Source organism: Eretmochelys imbricata, chromosome 26 (assembly GCF_965152235.1).
Source record: "Eretmochelys imbricata isolate rEreImb1 chromosome 26, rEreImb1.hap1, whole genome shotgun sequence".
Lineage (NCBI taxonomy): Eukaryota > Metazoa > Chordata > Testudines > Cheloniidae > Eretmochelys > Eretmochelys imbricata.
This window is the reverse complement of record NC_135597.1, coordinates 7061587-7078882: the sequence shown is the minus strand read 5'-3', so window position 1 is coordinate 7078882 and position 17296 is coordinate 7061587. Positions and strand designations below refer to the sequence as shown.

At 42.7% G+C, this 17296-nt stretch overlaps 1 protein-coding gene across 1 annotated transcript in view; it reads right to left on the bottom strand.

Annotated features, from left to right (window-relative positions):
• Positions 1 to 428, bottom strand: part of LOC144257629 (zinc metalloproteinase-disintegrin-like NaMP) — a 51352-nt gene extending 50924 nt beyond the window's left edge. Inside the window, exon 1 of the mRNA XM_077805650.1 lies at positions 297 to 428. Within this exon, the coding sequence (XP_077661776.1) occupies positions 297 to 348 (52 nt within the window). The 5' untranslated portion in view covers positions 349 to 428. The remainder of the gene's footprint in view (positions 1 to 296) is intronic.
• Between the last annotated feature and the right edge of the window lie 16868 nt (positions 429 to 17296).

The window sequence follows — 17296 nt, the reverse complement described above, 5'->3', positions numbered from 1 at the left end:
TTCCAAGTCTTGAGTCAATCTGTGTCCAGTTTAGTCAATCGGGTAAATATTTTCTTTACTAATCTGCCTTTCTCAAGAATTTTAATGATTACTTGTTAACTTGAGTCGTGAAACAAAAACCTCTATATTCAGCAATGCCATTGTCTTCAAGTGACTTCATCTGGTGTGAGTACAACAAATGCAATCATGGTTCTTCAGTATCAGCCACCTGTTAATAATTAAAAGCTTACAAAAGCTATAGAAACTTATCTGTCACTGTACTTAGCAGCGATTTGATAAAAGGGGGAAAAACTTACCTCGGTGTTGAGAAAGGAGCAAAACTGTAGAAATAAGAAATACTTTAATCATTTCAGCTAAGCCTGGAAAGCGGTGTCCTTGCTTTGAGAAAGACTGGCCTCTAGCTTCTTCCTACTTTAACCTGCCCTGCCTTCTGCAGTGAAGGAGGGAGAATGAGTCCTTCAGCTTTATTCTTGTTCTTACATGAGGAAGTGTTTACTAAAGGTGTTGCACAATTTTCAAGTTACAGCAATGCCACTGCATGCGGAAGTTCCTGCCAGTGAGTTGGTGTCACTTGAATTGTGATATATTGATTGCTTCTTTCAAATGATTTCACAGACCTAGTGCCTATCGCCAAAGGGACTGGAGTTGTCCGAAGACTGTTTGTTTTTATTTAGCCTGGCTGGTAGAAAACAGACATGGCTGCTTACAATTCTTTTTATGCCATTAGAGTTGGGATTATATGTACATTCATGCCTTCATGTGTAAATACAGGGCTAGGGAAGAGAGGATAAGAGACTGGAATGTTGAGCACCTTCCTTCCATGGAGAATTAAAGATATGCAATGGATTTCAGCACCACAAAGATTTCAGGTCCTGACTTATCAGCATTTAATCAATGTGAATTTCAGTTTGTGCTGATTAACATTTAACATGTAAGGAAGGGTAGGGCTCTGAGCAATAAGTAAGGGGAAAGTAATGGCCAGTCTGTGAATCATTTCCATTTTATAAACACTGCACTCGTGTCCCCTCCCCCATGACACCTGCATTAGTGATGTTCGTTTTGGGCTGATGATGTAGATTCATAATTACAGCGGATTTGAAGATTGGGAAGTGAAAATGGAATTCATGATATAACTAATGAGAACAACCAGGAAATCAAAAATCTAGAGGGAAAGAAACAAAGTAAGTTTCTACAACTTAAAACTTGTCTACGCTGCAAAGTTGTACTGCTTTAACTATACCAGTGTAACTTGCTTTATGCCAGTTTGGCTTTGAGAAGTGTCCTAACTATATTGGTATAAGGACAGAGTAGCAGCCGTGTTAGTCTGTCTTCGCAAAAAGAAAAGGAGGACTTATGCATCCGATGAAGTGAGCCGTAGCTCACGAGAGCTTATGCTCAAATACATTTGTTAGTCTCTAAGGTGCCACAAGTCCTCCTTTTCTTTATATTGGTATAAGCCATCTTTATACAGTACAACTCTGTCCACACTCAATGTTTTTTTTCCCCCCTGCTATAACAAGATCAGTAAAAATTCCATCTCCTAACAGAAGTAGTTTTACCAGTAAAGCTTTCAAGTGAAGAACAGGCCTTACTTAGGTGTTTACACATAGATTTAGGTGTCTATCTTGAAGCATACCCATTTGGAAATATTGGTATTAACCTCCATGTTTTTCAGTTTTAACCCTTGGTTAAAAACATTTGAGAATATGTATTTGATCTACAGGGTGCAGTGAGAGTTAGGGGTCTGTCTGTCTGTCAATCAGTATTGTAAGTCTCAATACACTGAGCTTTCCTTAGTAGAGTCTAGTTTCACAAGGATTAGTAGGACAAATCCAAGGCTGATTGCAATATGTAAGTCTATCAGTAGAGGTAGAAATTTAATAAAAACAGATTCCAAGACAAGGGCCCAATTCTCTGTTGCCTGGTACTTTTTGTAGTCATTACACTAAGCTAAAGGTATTGCAAAGTGGGTATGTAACTCTACCAAATTTATTAGAGCATAAGCTTTTGTGAGCTACAGCCCACTTCATCGGATGCATAAAAGGGAACATATGGTAAAAAGATATATATATACACACACACATACAGATAAGTTGGAAGGTACCATACAAACTGAGAGGCTAATTAGTTAAGATGAGCTATTATCAGCAGGAGAAAAAAACTTTTCTTGTGATAATCAAGATGGCCCATTTAGACAGTTGACAAGAAGGTGTGAGGATACTTAATTTAAGGAAATAGATTGAATATGTGTAATGACCCAGCCATTCCCAGTCTCTATTCAAACCCAAGTTAATGCCAAGTTCTTGCCAGCCCAGCATCTCCTCCCTTTTTCTCTACAGCTAATCTGTAGCCCAGTTAAGTCAGTGGAAGTCTTGCTATTGTCTTCAAGGGACTTTTGGCTCTGTCCCTTAAATCCTTCCATAAAACCTACATCTTCCATGAAGCCTTCCCCTCTCTTGGTCTCCCTGCATTCGCCTAGCTTACCCTGTTTGGTCTTAGTTGTATTAAGGTCCAATCTCACAAGGTGCGGAGTCTCTCCTGTGTGATACTGAGTCCCCTCACTTCCCACTCAGGCCCATTTATAATCTAAGGAAGGGTCTTAGATCACAAACTCTTTGAGGCTGGGATGCTTTCTGTCTTGTGGAACAGCATATGCATAATCTAAGTAGATGATCATGAAAACTCTGTCCTAGGTCCCTCCCTCTATTCCTTCCTTCCCCTTTTATTTCAAAGGAATTCATTTATCATTACAGCTTCCTGCCCAATTCGGCTAGGTTTACTGTATTTTGTTTACCTCATCCTTTGACCGCATCAGTGCGTAAGAGGAATAAGACTGACACCGCGCACGTTGCAGGAGAAAGCTTATGCCCAAATAAATTTGTTAGTCTCTAAGGTACCACAAGTACTCCTTGTTCTTTTAACTTTTCCTAACAATTTGTCTTAATAGGGGCCCGATTCCCCATTGCCCTGCATCTCGAGTCACAGAATCATAGAATATTAGGGTTGGAAGAGACCTCAGGAGGTCATCTAGTCCAATTCCCTGCTCAGACCAGGACCAATCCCAACTAAATCATCATTTAAGTCGTCATTTGCACCCATGCAAAGTGTGCAGTGTAAACGATAAGGCAAAGCAATGGAGGATCAGGCTCTGTTATCAGACTCTTCTTTTAGAAGATGTTCCTTTCTCCTTTAAAATCAAATCAAGGTGTGGCTTTGCAAAGGGGCAGCAAGTAGTTATGCTGGCCTCAGAGCAGAGAAGGAAGCAAGACTGTGACTCAGGGCTTGTCTACACGACCAAGTTTTGTTGACAGAACTTATGTCGACACCCAAAAGACGACAAAACAAAAATCGCCAAAGGGTTTTCACACTTGCTCCCTCTGTCGACAGATCACATCCACACTGGGGACACCATCATCGACAGGGTGAGCAATGCACCGTTGGAATGTATCCCACAGTGCAGTGGGGGGAAGGAAGAGCCGATCACTGGGCATCTTGGGTTTCTCTCAGAGTTCTCCCACAGCCCCCTCAGCTGCTGAGAGCAGAATCATGAGTAGCTCTGTGAGCTCTCCCTGCTGAGGAATGGCAAAACAGCCCAGCAGCCTGTCCCCCTCCCCCTGGCTGCTGCTGTGTTCCTAGCGCAGGGCAGAACAGGAGCATTCCGATGATTTGCCCTTTGTTTGTTCCCCAAAGGGAGCAGCACACAGGTACTTCCCAGAGCTTTGAAAGGGGAGGGGTGCATCAGGGCAGCAGAGATCAAAACACTGAGCAGAGCAATCAGGGCAGGCATTGTGGGATATTGGCGGAAGCCAGTTCTGTCGACAAAACAATCAGCAGTGGACAATAAAGGGAGAGGAAAAGACAAAAGTCTCTCGTAGGGGTGGAAGTTTTTTGTCGCCAAAACTGGGCATTTTTCGTGACAAAAGCCCCATTGTAGTGTGTACGCTCTTGCTGTTCTGTCGCCAAAAGGAGGGTTTTGGAGACAAAACTTGGTAGTGTGGACAAGGCCTCAGAGTCACAACCTACATTCTGGTCTTCCCATGCTCCACCGAGGAAGCACCCTACTCCAGGACTACATCTAGGACAGCATACTCACCTCTCTGCCCCAGCATATCAGTGCAGCCGTGCTTGCCCGTGCACTGGGGGAGCAGAGCAAAGGCTTACTCCACTCCATGCCCCCTGAGGGGTCTGCTGTCCATGCTCCAAACGCTGGTATAGCTAGCCAGTGCAAGCAGGTGAAAGGGCCGGTTACACCTTCTTGGTCCTATGTGTTGCCCTGCAAGCTGGGTCACAATTTGGTCCTTAATTTTAATTTGGGGATTCACCTCACTGGGAAAAGTTCAGAAGAGAACATCAGGCACATCCCTTTTGTCTTTATTTATTTATTTGCAAAGCGGGAAGCAGAGAGAGTTGAACCTGGATGATGCTTGTGCGATGGGGTCCGATTGCTTGTCACATACAGCGCATACTGAACGCTTTACCTGATCTTTCCTATCGGTCCAATATTGCGACCACTGAAGTCGATGGGAGTTTCCCTTTCAGCTTTTGGGGCCTGATGCAACAAAAACTTAAGTTCTTCAACCAGGAATGCACCTACTTTGCATGAGGGTGACCAAATGTCCCGATTTTATCAGGACAGTCCCGATATGTGGGGCTTTGTCTTATAGAGGCACCTGTTAATTCCCACCCCATCCCGATTTTTCACACTTGCTATCTGGTCACCCTGCTTTGCATACATGTAAGCCTCTACAAAAGATACAAAGCAGTGAAGAATCAAGCCTATTAATGACTTCAGCAGAGTCGCTCTGTATTTACCCCCTGTGTAACTGAGATGAGAATTTGGCTCTTTTGTTTTCTGTGAATACAACTTCCTTCTTCTGACTCCTACCACACCTGAGTCACAGCTGATAGAAAATACAACGGTTCCTTTGTGTGATATACCCCCGCTGACATGTGGAGGTTACAGAAAGGGCCTATCTGGTAAGTGATTGACTTCTTACCCACAGGGGACAGGAAAGAATTTCCCACACCTCCAAAATACTACATTCTATGATTAACCAGGGGCATTTTGCCTTTGGCCTCTGTCTGAAGCATCAGGTTTTGGCCACTGCTGGAAACAGGACTCCAGACTTGATCGACTAGAAGAAAACAGCTTTCATTTCTAGTGATTTGGTCCCGTAAGCCTAGTGCTCTGAACCTGGTTCTCCACTTCATTGCGTCTGTGTGCAAAGTGAATGTAAGAGTGGATTAAAATTCTACAAAACTTTACACCCGCTTTGACCTGGTGCAGGGGCCAAATTCTCTGTTATGCCAGTTTAATTCGGAGTGGACTTGATTTTCATTTACATTAAGCACCCTTTACGCCGCTCTGATAGTGTAAAGTGCGTGTGAATGTAATTGAAGCCCACTTTAAGGTCCTTTTACACTGCCTTATTGTGAATGAGAAGCTGGCCCAGTGAATCTATTAAGAATAATATCTAGCTGTTATATAGCACTTTTCATCAGTTGATCCTAAAGTACTTTACAAAGGAGGTCCATATCATCGTCCCTATTTCACAGATGGGAAAACGGAGGCACAAAGAGGGAAAATGACTTTTCCCAAGGCCATCCAGCAGGCTCACGGCAGAGCCAGGAACTAAAACCAAGGTTTCATGAGTCTCAATCTGGTGCTTTAGACCCAAGGCAACAGAATTAACTCACAGTTACTCTGATTTTCCTGAGACTAAAATATGGCCCACAGATATCCCTCCTGCTGTACTCTGATGTCTACACTATACTGTACTATTCATAAGCTCCATGCATCTTCCTAGAACTCTGACATGATAATAGGTTCTGGTGCTAGAAGCGTGAGGCCATCTGGAAAGGCCCTGCCAGCCACACTTGATCTGTGACTCTAACACTTCCTATCTACCCGTATGGGCTCTGTTGGAGAGGTAGGTTTGGTAGCATTATGATAGATTAGAAAACACAAGGGAACGTTAATATTAAAGCTGGTCAAAATTTGTATTGCCAAAAATGTTCCCACAGGAAAATGTAGTTCTGTCAAAATTGAAATTTTCCATGGGAAACTGTCTGTTTCCATTTTTATTTATTTTTTTTAATTTTTGGTCAATGTTCCTACGGGGAGAATTGAAGTTGAGGGGTGGGGGGGGGGATGTTTTGAAATGTTGAATCGTTTTGGTTTGATTGAAAATGTCAAAAAAAAATCCAATTTGAAACTTTTTGGAATTTTTTGTTTGGTGACAATTTTCAATATTTTCCATTTTTGTTCCAACTCCGAATGGAGAGTAACTTTGACAGAGTGAAATTTCCGACAAAAGGAAAATTCAATATTTCTAATTAATGTTATTTCCCAGATAAGTGTATGGAACTCTTTGAGTCTGTGATGTCTATGAGTCTAAAGAGTCTACGAGTCTCTTTGATAAAATGCACACTAGTGCACAGGGCCAGTACCAAGGTCTATGTACCACTTAAGGCTCACTAAAACCCTATTTTGAGGTCTGTGGTGGGAGATACCTTATACTGGTCCTCTGTGACTTTTTTACCCCCACTGCAGACAGAGCTGTAGTTACTAATTCGGGCATGAGGAATATGAACTCATCATTCCTGGAATATGATGCCAAGGATCCCAAATACTGCACATGAAAGCTGCCTTGAATGGAACATTCTTTTGTTTGTTTCTTAGAAATCAGAACCAGATCTGGGCAACAGACCTAACAAAACAGTTGTGAAACAATTAACTTACTTTGTGAGCTAGAGAGACTGGTATTTCTTTTCTAGCTATGCAATGGAAGCCTAGCAGAAAGGTAGATATTCTATTCCAGTTTTGAAATCAAACCCTTCCTTTAGTCATTATTGCTTCTTTTAAAGCTACCTCTGTAGGAACACAGGAGGACCTTCTTGCAGAGAAATCTATGGGTATGTCTATACTACAGCCTTACACTGACCAGACCTGTGTCGATATAAGCTAACATGAGCTAAAGCATCCACACTTGGAATGTACTCATATGTGTGGGCCATCATCTCCTGTTGTTTCAGAAAATCACAAGTAGCTCCCCTGAGATTAATGGAGTTACACAAATGCAAATCCAAAAAACTGTCCCCATCGTGGTCGTGGTACTTAAGTGCAACAGCATTTACTTTTGCAGAAAATTTGCATTCCTAGCAGAGTTTCACTGTAACTGGAGTTGAGTATTGCATCCTATCGTAAACTGTAGTACAGACGAAGGGTCACTGGTCCTGATTTACCATAGTTCAATTCCTGCAGTCTTTATTTGGGCTAAACTCCCATCGAATTCAATAAGAGATGGAAGCAGGATTTGGCTCTGCTTTATGAGTGGGCCCTAGTTTATATTAAGTGAGAATCTATTATGATAAAGCAAATTTCCCAAGGAGCCTGAGCCTGGCTTCTATGACTGCACATTTAACAAGTATGTATTTGAATGTATATTTCTGCACACACTGGTATGCTGCAGATATAAATAACAAAATCTGCATATGCAAGTGATTGCGGGTAAAATTTCAAAAACACCTCAATCACTAAGGAGCCTAAATATCATTTTCTAATGCACCTGAAGTCCCACTGAAAGTCAATGGGCTAAGGGCTTGTCTACACAGGGACACTCAGGACTTATATTTTAAAGTGGATTAGTTAAATTGCATTAAACCCCTGTGTAGACGGGCTTATTGAGAATTTAGGTGGCCTTAAGTAAATTAAGCTAAACCAAACTAGGGCCACTTTAACTCTGAATAAGAGCATTCACACAGGGTTTAATGAGGTTTAACTAATGCAGTTGAAATTCACACCTTTATTTAATTTGGATTAATTTTTCTGAGTTGTCCCTGTGTAGACAAGCCCTGAGCCTCCTAAATGGCAGATGTGCTTTTGGAAATTTTACCCTTCAGTTAGGTAATTGCCTTTGTAAATACATGCAAATTCTATCTTTTGGGGCATAAGGGGGAGTGCACGCACAAGTGTGTATGAAAAACTAATGGCCCAGTTTGGAAAACTTGATTAAATGAGGGGTCATTCCTGCCACGACAGTAGCAAAATACCCTGAAGAAAAATTTTGCTTATGGTAAGTCGTTTTTTATTTTTATATTAGTTTGCTCTCAAAAGAGTTTAAAAAATATTCTGCAAATAACTAAGTAAAAGAAATAATCTCCAGAGTGCTTAGCATATAAATCAAGCTATCATCCCTTCAGAGAGAAAGCAGTGTATTTTCATGTTCTTGGAAATTCCCATTTTCAGAAAGCCGCACCTTTTATGCCACTGGACAAACTGTGGGATACCAGAATTTACAAAGACATCACATTCTGTGAACAGCTGACTGGAGGCAAACTGTAAAAGAAAATAATCCTTACAAATTCAAAGGCTGCATAGTCCAGTGTGGTATTCTCATGTAATCTGTCTTTTCACCTGGTAACTCGGCATTAGCGTGTTTGAATAATCATAATAATAATAACTTTCCTACCATAGCATTCTTTGTAATATCATATAACTAGAACCGTGTCTGCATGCTGCATAAAGGATGGGATTGCAGTTATGGCACTGGGTTAGGACCATGGAGATCTAAATTCAGTTCCTATCTCTGCCACAGACTCTCCGTGAGACCTCAGTACAGCCTGAAACACTCTGACCTAGACATGGGCGGTGGGTATTGGAGGCTGGGGGAGGCTAAGCCTCCCCAAACCTCTGCTAATGCTCCCTGCTGCAGCCCTGGGGCTGGGCCATGACAAGGCTCAGAGCTCCTCTAGGTGGCCCAGGCTCAGGGCTCAGCCCCTGCCGGCCGGGGCTCCTCCGGATTGAAGAGGCAGGGCAGGGTCTAGCCGCCCTGAATGCTGGGTGCATGTGCCACCCATGGACCTAGATCCTCAAACGTCTTTAGGTGCCTAACTCTCATTTGGAGTCAGACGCCTAAATACCTTTGCGGATCTGGGCCTTTGGGCCCCAGTTCCCCATTTTACAAATTTCCAGTTGGCAGGGGGAGGGATTATAATCCTTCCTGAGCTGTGAGTGGGACTGTGAGGATAAATTCATTTATGTTTGTGAGTTGCTCAGCTACTCAGTGATGGGAACCTTGTAAGGACAGAGATAGACAGAACTTTTGCTTATCTGCAACGCTAACATTACCGTGTTCGTTGTGGGCTAGGTTTTGTGTCAGTCAGCCGAGCGTAAATCTGGAGTAACTCCACTGCGCCCATAATACTTCGCATTTACACGGAGGTAACTGAGAACAGACTTTGGCTATGTAAAATTGATACAATCCTACACCTGAACTGAAAATACTCTCTTCAGTAGAATAGAATTACTTGCATGGAAAACAACAGAAGGCTTTGGTTGTTTTTAATCGGGGGTAGCACATTCCATAACACTACAGAGCTTCTCTATAGTTTTTCTAGGTTTCAGAGTAACAGCCATTGTTAGTCTGTCTTTGCAAAAAGAAAAGGAGTACTTGTGGCACCTTAGAGACTAACCAATTTATCTGAGCATGAGCTTTCGTGAGCTACAGCTCACTTCATCGGATGCATACCGTGGAAACTGCAGAAGACATTATATACACACAGAGACCATGAAACAATACCTCCTCCCACCCCACTGTCCTGCTGGTAATAGCTTATCTAAAGTGATCATCAAGTTGGGCCATTTCCAGCACAAATCCAGGTTTTCTCACCCTCCGCCCCCCTCCCCACACACACAAACTCACTCTCCTGCTGGCAATAGCCCATCCAAAGTGACCACTCTCCCTGCAATGTGCATGATAATCAAGGTGGGCCATTTCCAGCACAAATCCAGGTTTTCTCACCCCCCCACCCCCATACACACACAAACTCACTCTCCTGCTGGTAATAGCTTATCTAAAGTGATCATCAAGTTGGGCCATTTCCAGCACAAATCCAGGTTTTCTCACTCTCCGTCCCTCCCGCCCCCCACAAACTCACTCTCCTGCTGGTAATAGCCCATCCAAAGTGACCACTCTCTTCACAATAAGAAAAGGAGTACTTGTGGCACCTTAGAGACTAACCAATTTATTTAAGCATGAGCTTTCGTGAGCTACAGCTCACTTCACGTGGAAGTGAGCTGTAGCTCACGAAAGCTCATGCTCAAATAAATTGGTTAGTCTCTAAGGTGCCACAAGTACTCCTTTTCTTTTTGCGAATACAGACTAACACGGCTGTTACTCTGAAACATCTCTTCACAATGTGTATGATAATCAAGGTGGGCCATTTCCTGCACAAATCCAGGTTCTCTCACCCTCTCACCCCCCTCCAAAAACCACACACACAAACTCACTCTTCTGCTGGTAATAGCTTATCCAAAGTGACCACTCTCCCTACAATGTGCACGGTAATCAAGGTAGGCCATTTCCAGCACAAATCGAGGCTTTCTCACCTCCACTCCCCCCCCCCCCCCCCCGCCGAAACACACACACAAACTCACTCTCCTGCTGACAATAGCTCATCCAAACTGACCACTCTCCAAGTTTAAATCCAAGTTTAACCAGAACGTCGGGGGGGGGGGGGTAGGAAAAAACAAGGGGAAATAGGCTACCTTGCATAATGACTTAGCCACTCCCAGTCTCTATTTAAGCCTAAATTAATAGTATCCAATTTGCAAATGAATTCCAATTCAGCAGTTTCTCGCTGGAGTCTGGATTTGAAGTTTTTTTGTTGTAAGATAGCGACCTTCTAGAGGCTTTTAGCGTAAGTGAAACTGTGACCCATTCCTAGCAGTTAGACTCATGTAGTTTACTGATTTGTCACCAGAGTCCTCTAAAAACAGCATGAGTTAGTGGGACCTGGAGACAGGAGTTCTAGGTTCTATCCTCAGTGCAGTTACTGACTCATTGTGTGAATCTGAGTGAATCATTTCCCCCTCGCTGTGCTTCAGTTTCACCAGCTGTAAAATGAGGATGATAACGTCTCTGCCAGCGGGGTGCCTTAAGGCTAAAATCATTAATATTTGTGAAACACTGTGAAAACCCCTCGATAAACACAAAGGCCTGGGATCTCCCCCTGGCCGATCAGCTCAAGAAGGGGGAGGGGCACTGGGAGCCAGCTCTGGCCCCCAGAATGAGAACTCTCTGGCCCCTGTACACCTGAGGGCTGTAGACAGGCAGCCCTAATTTACACCAATAAAGGACTGGGTAGAGTAGAGCCATGCCCCTCCTCTCCCTGGCCCGCCCATGGAATACCCCAGAGCTAGCCTCTCCTCCACCCTGTGCTCAGCGTTGAGGGTGCGTCTCTCGTGGATTACACTAGTGGGGAGTTCCCTTGCAGAAGACAAATGCTCCATTGGCCTCCTTCAGTTGTTGTAAGGGTGCTTTGTGCCCCCTCTGTGCTGTACAGTGGACCAGAAAATCTGACCCAAAGACTCCTATTTTATTTTAGTATCATGGAATGATTAAAATTAATTCCCCCTTATGTTTTTGTTAGCTCTGCAATCATTTTACCTCAAAGCAAAAATGTCCACAAATATTGCTAAGTGCTTTTTTCATCATTATGGTTGCAACATCCTGCTGCCATATTGTGGAATGCTTTCAGACATGACTCATCCAAAAATAGAAGGGAAGGTCGCAGCTCTGGAGACAAACACCCGTGTTCACTCCACATAACCATGTCACAGAAGAGACAACAGGTGCACAGAAGCCATTGTCCCAGCCTGTCCACCCTCACTGTGTAAATGTCAGCTAACCCTAATTGGTGCAGACTTGCATTCATTTTTCTTTTAGCACTGGAACCTAGCCAACTTTTAATTTGTGTCATCCAGATGAAACTTATTTACCATCGTCCTGACTTCCTTCTGAGTGTTGGACACTTCATGTATTTTCCTTGGAAGCAAAGCAAAAGCGGCTTTAAAATTACATTTGTACGGGAGAAGTTTTTGACCATCCTGTTTAAATAGTGCACTTGCTGTATGCCAACACAAACGTACGCAGGCATTTTAAATAGAACAAGGTCCTTTAAAAATTATTACCTGCAAAAGCTACAATTCTGTGAAAGAAAATCAAGCAAAAATAAATTTCCGAATGGTGAAATGTAATTGGAAGTTAGCCTGTTTTATGAAACACAGTAGATTTATTAATTGAATATATTTTGGAAGGTTGCTTGTTGTTGTTGCTTTAAGCCTCAAAACTTTTTTTTTTTTTAAGCACAGATCTTGGCAATGAATTCATGAGAGTCAGGAGAAAATGGTGATGTGTGTAACAGATGACCCACACTGCACATGTAAACAGCTATACATATAAATGGATGGGGTCTAAATTAGCTGTTACGACTCAAGAGAGAGATTGTGTTGTCATTGTGGAGAGTCCTCTGAAAACATCCACTCAATGTGCAGGTTTCAGAGTAACAGCCGTGTTAGTCTGTATTCGCAAAAAGAAAAGGAGGACTTGTGGCACCTTAGAGCATAAGCTTTCGTGAGCTACAGCTCACTTCATCAGATTGCCTCTATGCCAGCAGTAACATGTTTCAGAGTAACAGCCGTGTTAGTCTGTATTCGCAAAAAGAAAAGGAGTACTTGTGGCACCTTAGAGACTAACCAATTTATTTGAGCATAAGCTTTCGTGAGCTACAGCTCACTTCATCGGATGCATTCAGTGGAATGCATTCGATGAAGTGAGCTGTAGCTCACGAAGGCTTATGCTCAAATAAATTGGTGAGCCTCGAAGGTGCCACAAGTACTCCTTTTCTTTTTGTGACTACAGACTAACACGGCTGCTGCTCTGAAACAAGAACTAGGGGTCACCAAATAAAATTAATAGGCAGCATGCTTCAAACAAGCAAAAGGAAGTATTTTTTCACACAACACACAGTCAACCCGTGGAATTCATTGCCAGAGGATGTTGTGAAGACCAAGACTATAACACGGTTAAAAAAAGGAACTAGATAAGTTCATGGAGGGTAGGTCCATCAATGGCTATTAGCCAGGATGGGCAGGGATGGTGGCCCTCGCCTCTGTTTGCCAGAAGTTGGGAATGAGCGACGGGGGATGGATCACTTGATGATTACCTGCTTTGTTCATTCCCTCTGGGGCACCTGGCATTGGCCACTGTCGGAAGACAGGATACTGGGCTGGACCCAGTACGGCCGTTCTTATGTTCTGACAACCTACTGCATACACAATGGTTGTCATTTTGAAGTCAATGCTGACCAACAGTTACCATGCAGTGATTCTGGCTTATGACAGCATTCCCTTGTAGCATGGCATCTTCTAGTTTGGCAACTGATGGCAAATATTGACTTTCTAAAAGCAACCTCTCTGCAAAGTGTCTTTCACCTGAGGATCTTAGCACATAAGTGAAGACTCACAAGACCCTATTGACAGGCTGATATGTTGTTACTCATTATGCAGATAGGTTTGTGTAGTGGCATGTAAATGAATGAAGAGACTTTCTAATACCATGAAACCACTCAGTGGCAGAACTGCAAACAGAGCCCATGAGACTCCTGTTCCACTAGGCTAACTGCACCGGAGATCTTCCAAATTTGTGCCAGAGTCATGAAAACCAGCTGCAGTTCTCTACCAGCAACATATTATATATGTCTGTGTGTATCTTCAGGAGAGGAATTGTGTCTTATGTCTCTTACAACACTAATTGTAATGGATCCCTAATCTTGGGTGGGGCCTTTGTGTGTGACTGAAATATAAGTTAATTATAATAATTGATAAATAATAAGACAAGGACAGTGTGTACCTCTATCTCTGCATGGAGCTAACACGCTGTCAGTGAACAGTTAATGCCAATACTAAGAATAACCTCATTTTACAGTCCTTAAAGCTCAAGTCAATAGGGCTTTTTCCTGTGTTAGGACAGGAAATGTGCTCCTTGATACTTTTTCACCTTTTTTCATCAGATTAGTGGTCTTGCCTGGTCCATCCTTAGGGTGCTACTCTGTTAGAATGAGCAAAATTACACTCCTGATTTGACAAGCGATGTGTAAGCATGACCATCCATTGGTGTGCATATCAGCTATTCCCTTACGCCTTATGAAAAGCCACTGGAATATATTTCCAAGCTTGTCATTTACTGGATAAGTTTGAGCTCAGACTCTCACTTCAAATCTTACTCCTGTTTGTTTATTTTTGGATGGTGGAGTGAGATTTGAAATGAACTCTGGGGCAAGTTTTTCAGGGCTCAGCCCCCACAAATAGCTAGATTTTCAAAGTTCAGCTCCTCTTCCAGCCCCTAAATGAGGGTCAGTTTTTCCAGCGTTTTCACCATGCAGTGGTTCCCATTCTGACAGTTAGGGCCAGAATTTCGGAAGAGTTCAGCACCCACCATGCTGAGCACTTTTGAAAATCTGGCCACTCCTTTTGAAGCCTAATTGGGAGCTGAGATATTTTTAATGTCTAGCCCTTGTTGTGCTGAGCTCTTGAGCTTCTGGCCCTGACTCCTTTGCAAAGCTTACAGCTCTATTCTTAAAATAAGTCTGGTGGATATTTTTAAGCTCTGATCTGATTCCTAGGAAAATTAACATAAAATATATATTTTTAAAATCATAAAAATGTGTGAAGGGCACACCAGCCCTGGAACCTTCACCGGGACCTCAATCCAAAGCCAACCCTCTTTTGGACATTCATAAAACTTCAGGGAAAGATTTTTTTTTTTTTTTTTTAAAAAGCACTTTTCATGCTATTCTGAACATCCTGCTTTTCGCCAGTTCTGGGCACACAAGTGCCAGCACTCCGCACAAATGTTGATTTTGCAGTATTTCCAGGTCAACAAATGCCATTGAGTAGTAGTAAAAAAAAGTTGGACGAGAAAGAAATCTTACAAAATTTCCAGAATAAAAAAGTTTTGGATACGTTTGGATAAGTGTCCTACAGAACTAAATCCTTTTTGAGGGACTTATGTCGCTAACAGAACAAAACACAAATCTAATGTAAAACAACCATGCTGAGGTAAAGACCCCGTGTTTTTCAAAAGTTTCTAGGGTGGGTACAATGGGCATGTCAGTGAAACTGCTACTGGTATCACCAAATCGTGTACTAATGAAGTGCAATGGATAACTATATGCACCGCCTTAAAGAAAAGACTTTTATTGCCCTCTTACATCAGTATAATACTTCTCTTACTCATTGCTTAGCAATGCAGCAAAAACATTTGTTGCTTTCTCAATCATTTTTACTGTACATGATAAAACATGTGAGGAAGAGTTGTTTTCATTACCTGTGTTTAATCAGGTGGCCCTAGCAAGCCACAGGAGTTTGTGATCAAGAGTGTGAAACCACTGGGTTTAACTGAGAGGTTATGAGCACCCACAGTTCCTATTTTCGATTCAATTCAGGCTCTCATACCATGTCCATCACCATGGTATCTTAGCACCTTCCATTCAATCACTATGCAATTCAGAAATGCACACACTTTATATTTAAACAGGTATTTAATTCCCAGGGTCTTCAAGTTCACCTGATTTACATTAGTTGTATAGATTACATTGCATAATATGTTTGATCAAATATATAGGAAACGTGTGCCTTATTCACCCACATCTCTGCATTATTTACAATTCACGGACACACCTATCCCAAGCTCTGTACACAGTGCAGTTCGTGGTTGAAAGCTGAAGTTTTCAAAACTACCTCCGAGATGTTGATGTCTGGCTCTCGTTGGTTTTAATGAGAACTATGCATGCAATTTCCAGAGATAACTTTGAGAATCTCAACCTAAACACACAAACACACACACAGCAAATCTTACAATCAGAAAGAAAGATTCCTAATCATTGTGCCTGGGGTTGACTGAATGTTCACCCGTGCTTTTGCTCTTAATGATTATGTAATGGGGTGCACAGGTCTATTGGCAGCCTCTGGAGGGGACCCCCAGACCTTGATCACTCTGCCTGCAAGCACCAGTAGCGTCCCTGGGAGGAGTCGCTACCAAGCCAGACCCCAGCCAGGATTCAGAGGTAACTCAGGGAAACATTCCTAGTTGGGAGTGAATTTCTATACAACTGCACCAAATTTGCCTCAATACCTTAAAGGAAGGGACACTTAGCGGAGGCAGGGAGGCATTGTGCTGACCAGAAGGCAGGGCAGGGAGCTCTGGGAAACATAGGAGTTACTCTGGTACGGTTTATGGCTGGTATTTTCAAAGGAGGCTAAGAAAGCTTGTTGCCCAACTCCCACTGACTTTCTATAGGAGTCAGGCACCTAATTCACTGTGGCTCCTTTGAAAATCCCAGCCTCTCTCATGGAGCGTATTTGAATTACTGCTTGTAGAACCTCATGGAAGGAATGGGCCGCTGGAGACGTTAACCATAACCATGTCAGTCTGGGTTAAACCAAAACCCCTATAGAAAATTTCTACCCAGAGAAGGTGATTTCCTGTTCAAACCTAAGCCTTCAGTAAACTTTTTTTCTTATTCCAAGGCTAATAGACTTTAAGGGCAGAAGGAACCATCATGATCATCTAGTCTGACCTCCTGCATATCAGAGGCCACAGAACCTCACCCATCCACCCACTACTGCAGTAGGCCTGTAACCTCTAACGGAATTACTGATGTCCTCAAATCTTTATTTAAAGACTCTGAGTTACAGAAAATCCACCATTTACTGTAGTTCAAACAGCAAGTGACCCATGCCCCATGCTGCAGAGGAAAGAGACCCCTCCTCCCCCAAGATCTGTGCCAGTCTGACCGAGGGGAAAATTTCTTCCCAACTTCAAGTATGGCCACCAGTTAGACCCTGAGCATGTGGGTGAGACCCATCAGCCAGACATCTGGAAAAGAATTCTCTCTCGTAACTCAGAGCCCTCCCCATCTAGTGTCCTATCTCCGGCTGTTGAAGATAGTTGCTATAGCAGTTGGGATAGGCCATATGACTTGTAGGCCACCTCACTTTTCCAATCCTGGCCATGCAATATTCTCAATTTACTCTCTCAAAAACTTGCTCAGGCCAACTCTTCATTATTGTACCTGTAGCCTTATATAAGCTAACTTTTAGCTGTTGTCTTTGACGAGTTTTGTCTAATCCCCTGCTCTGGCAAAGCCACCGGTGCCACTAAAGGGACAGCCCTAATCCTAAAAGAATGGGCGCCATAACATACCATGTCAAATCCTATCTGTGTCTAATATCTCTAACTAATAACCGTTCAATGTGACATTTAAACAAAGGCTTTCCCATGGAGTGTACTAGGAAATAATCCCTGGCCTGTGGTTTTATTTGGGCAGAAACTAGATGGTGGCCTGTAGCAGAGAGAAATCCAATATCTATCATCTCTGAAGTTAGGTCCTCGATTCTTTGCTCTTTTTGTTTTGGTTTAGAATAGAAAAATCACCTGAGGATATTGTATTC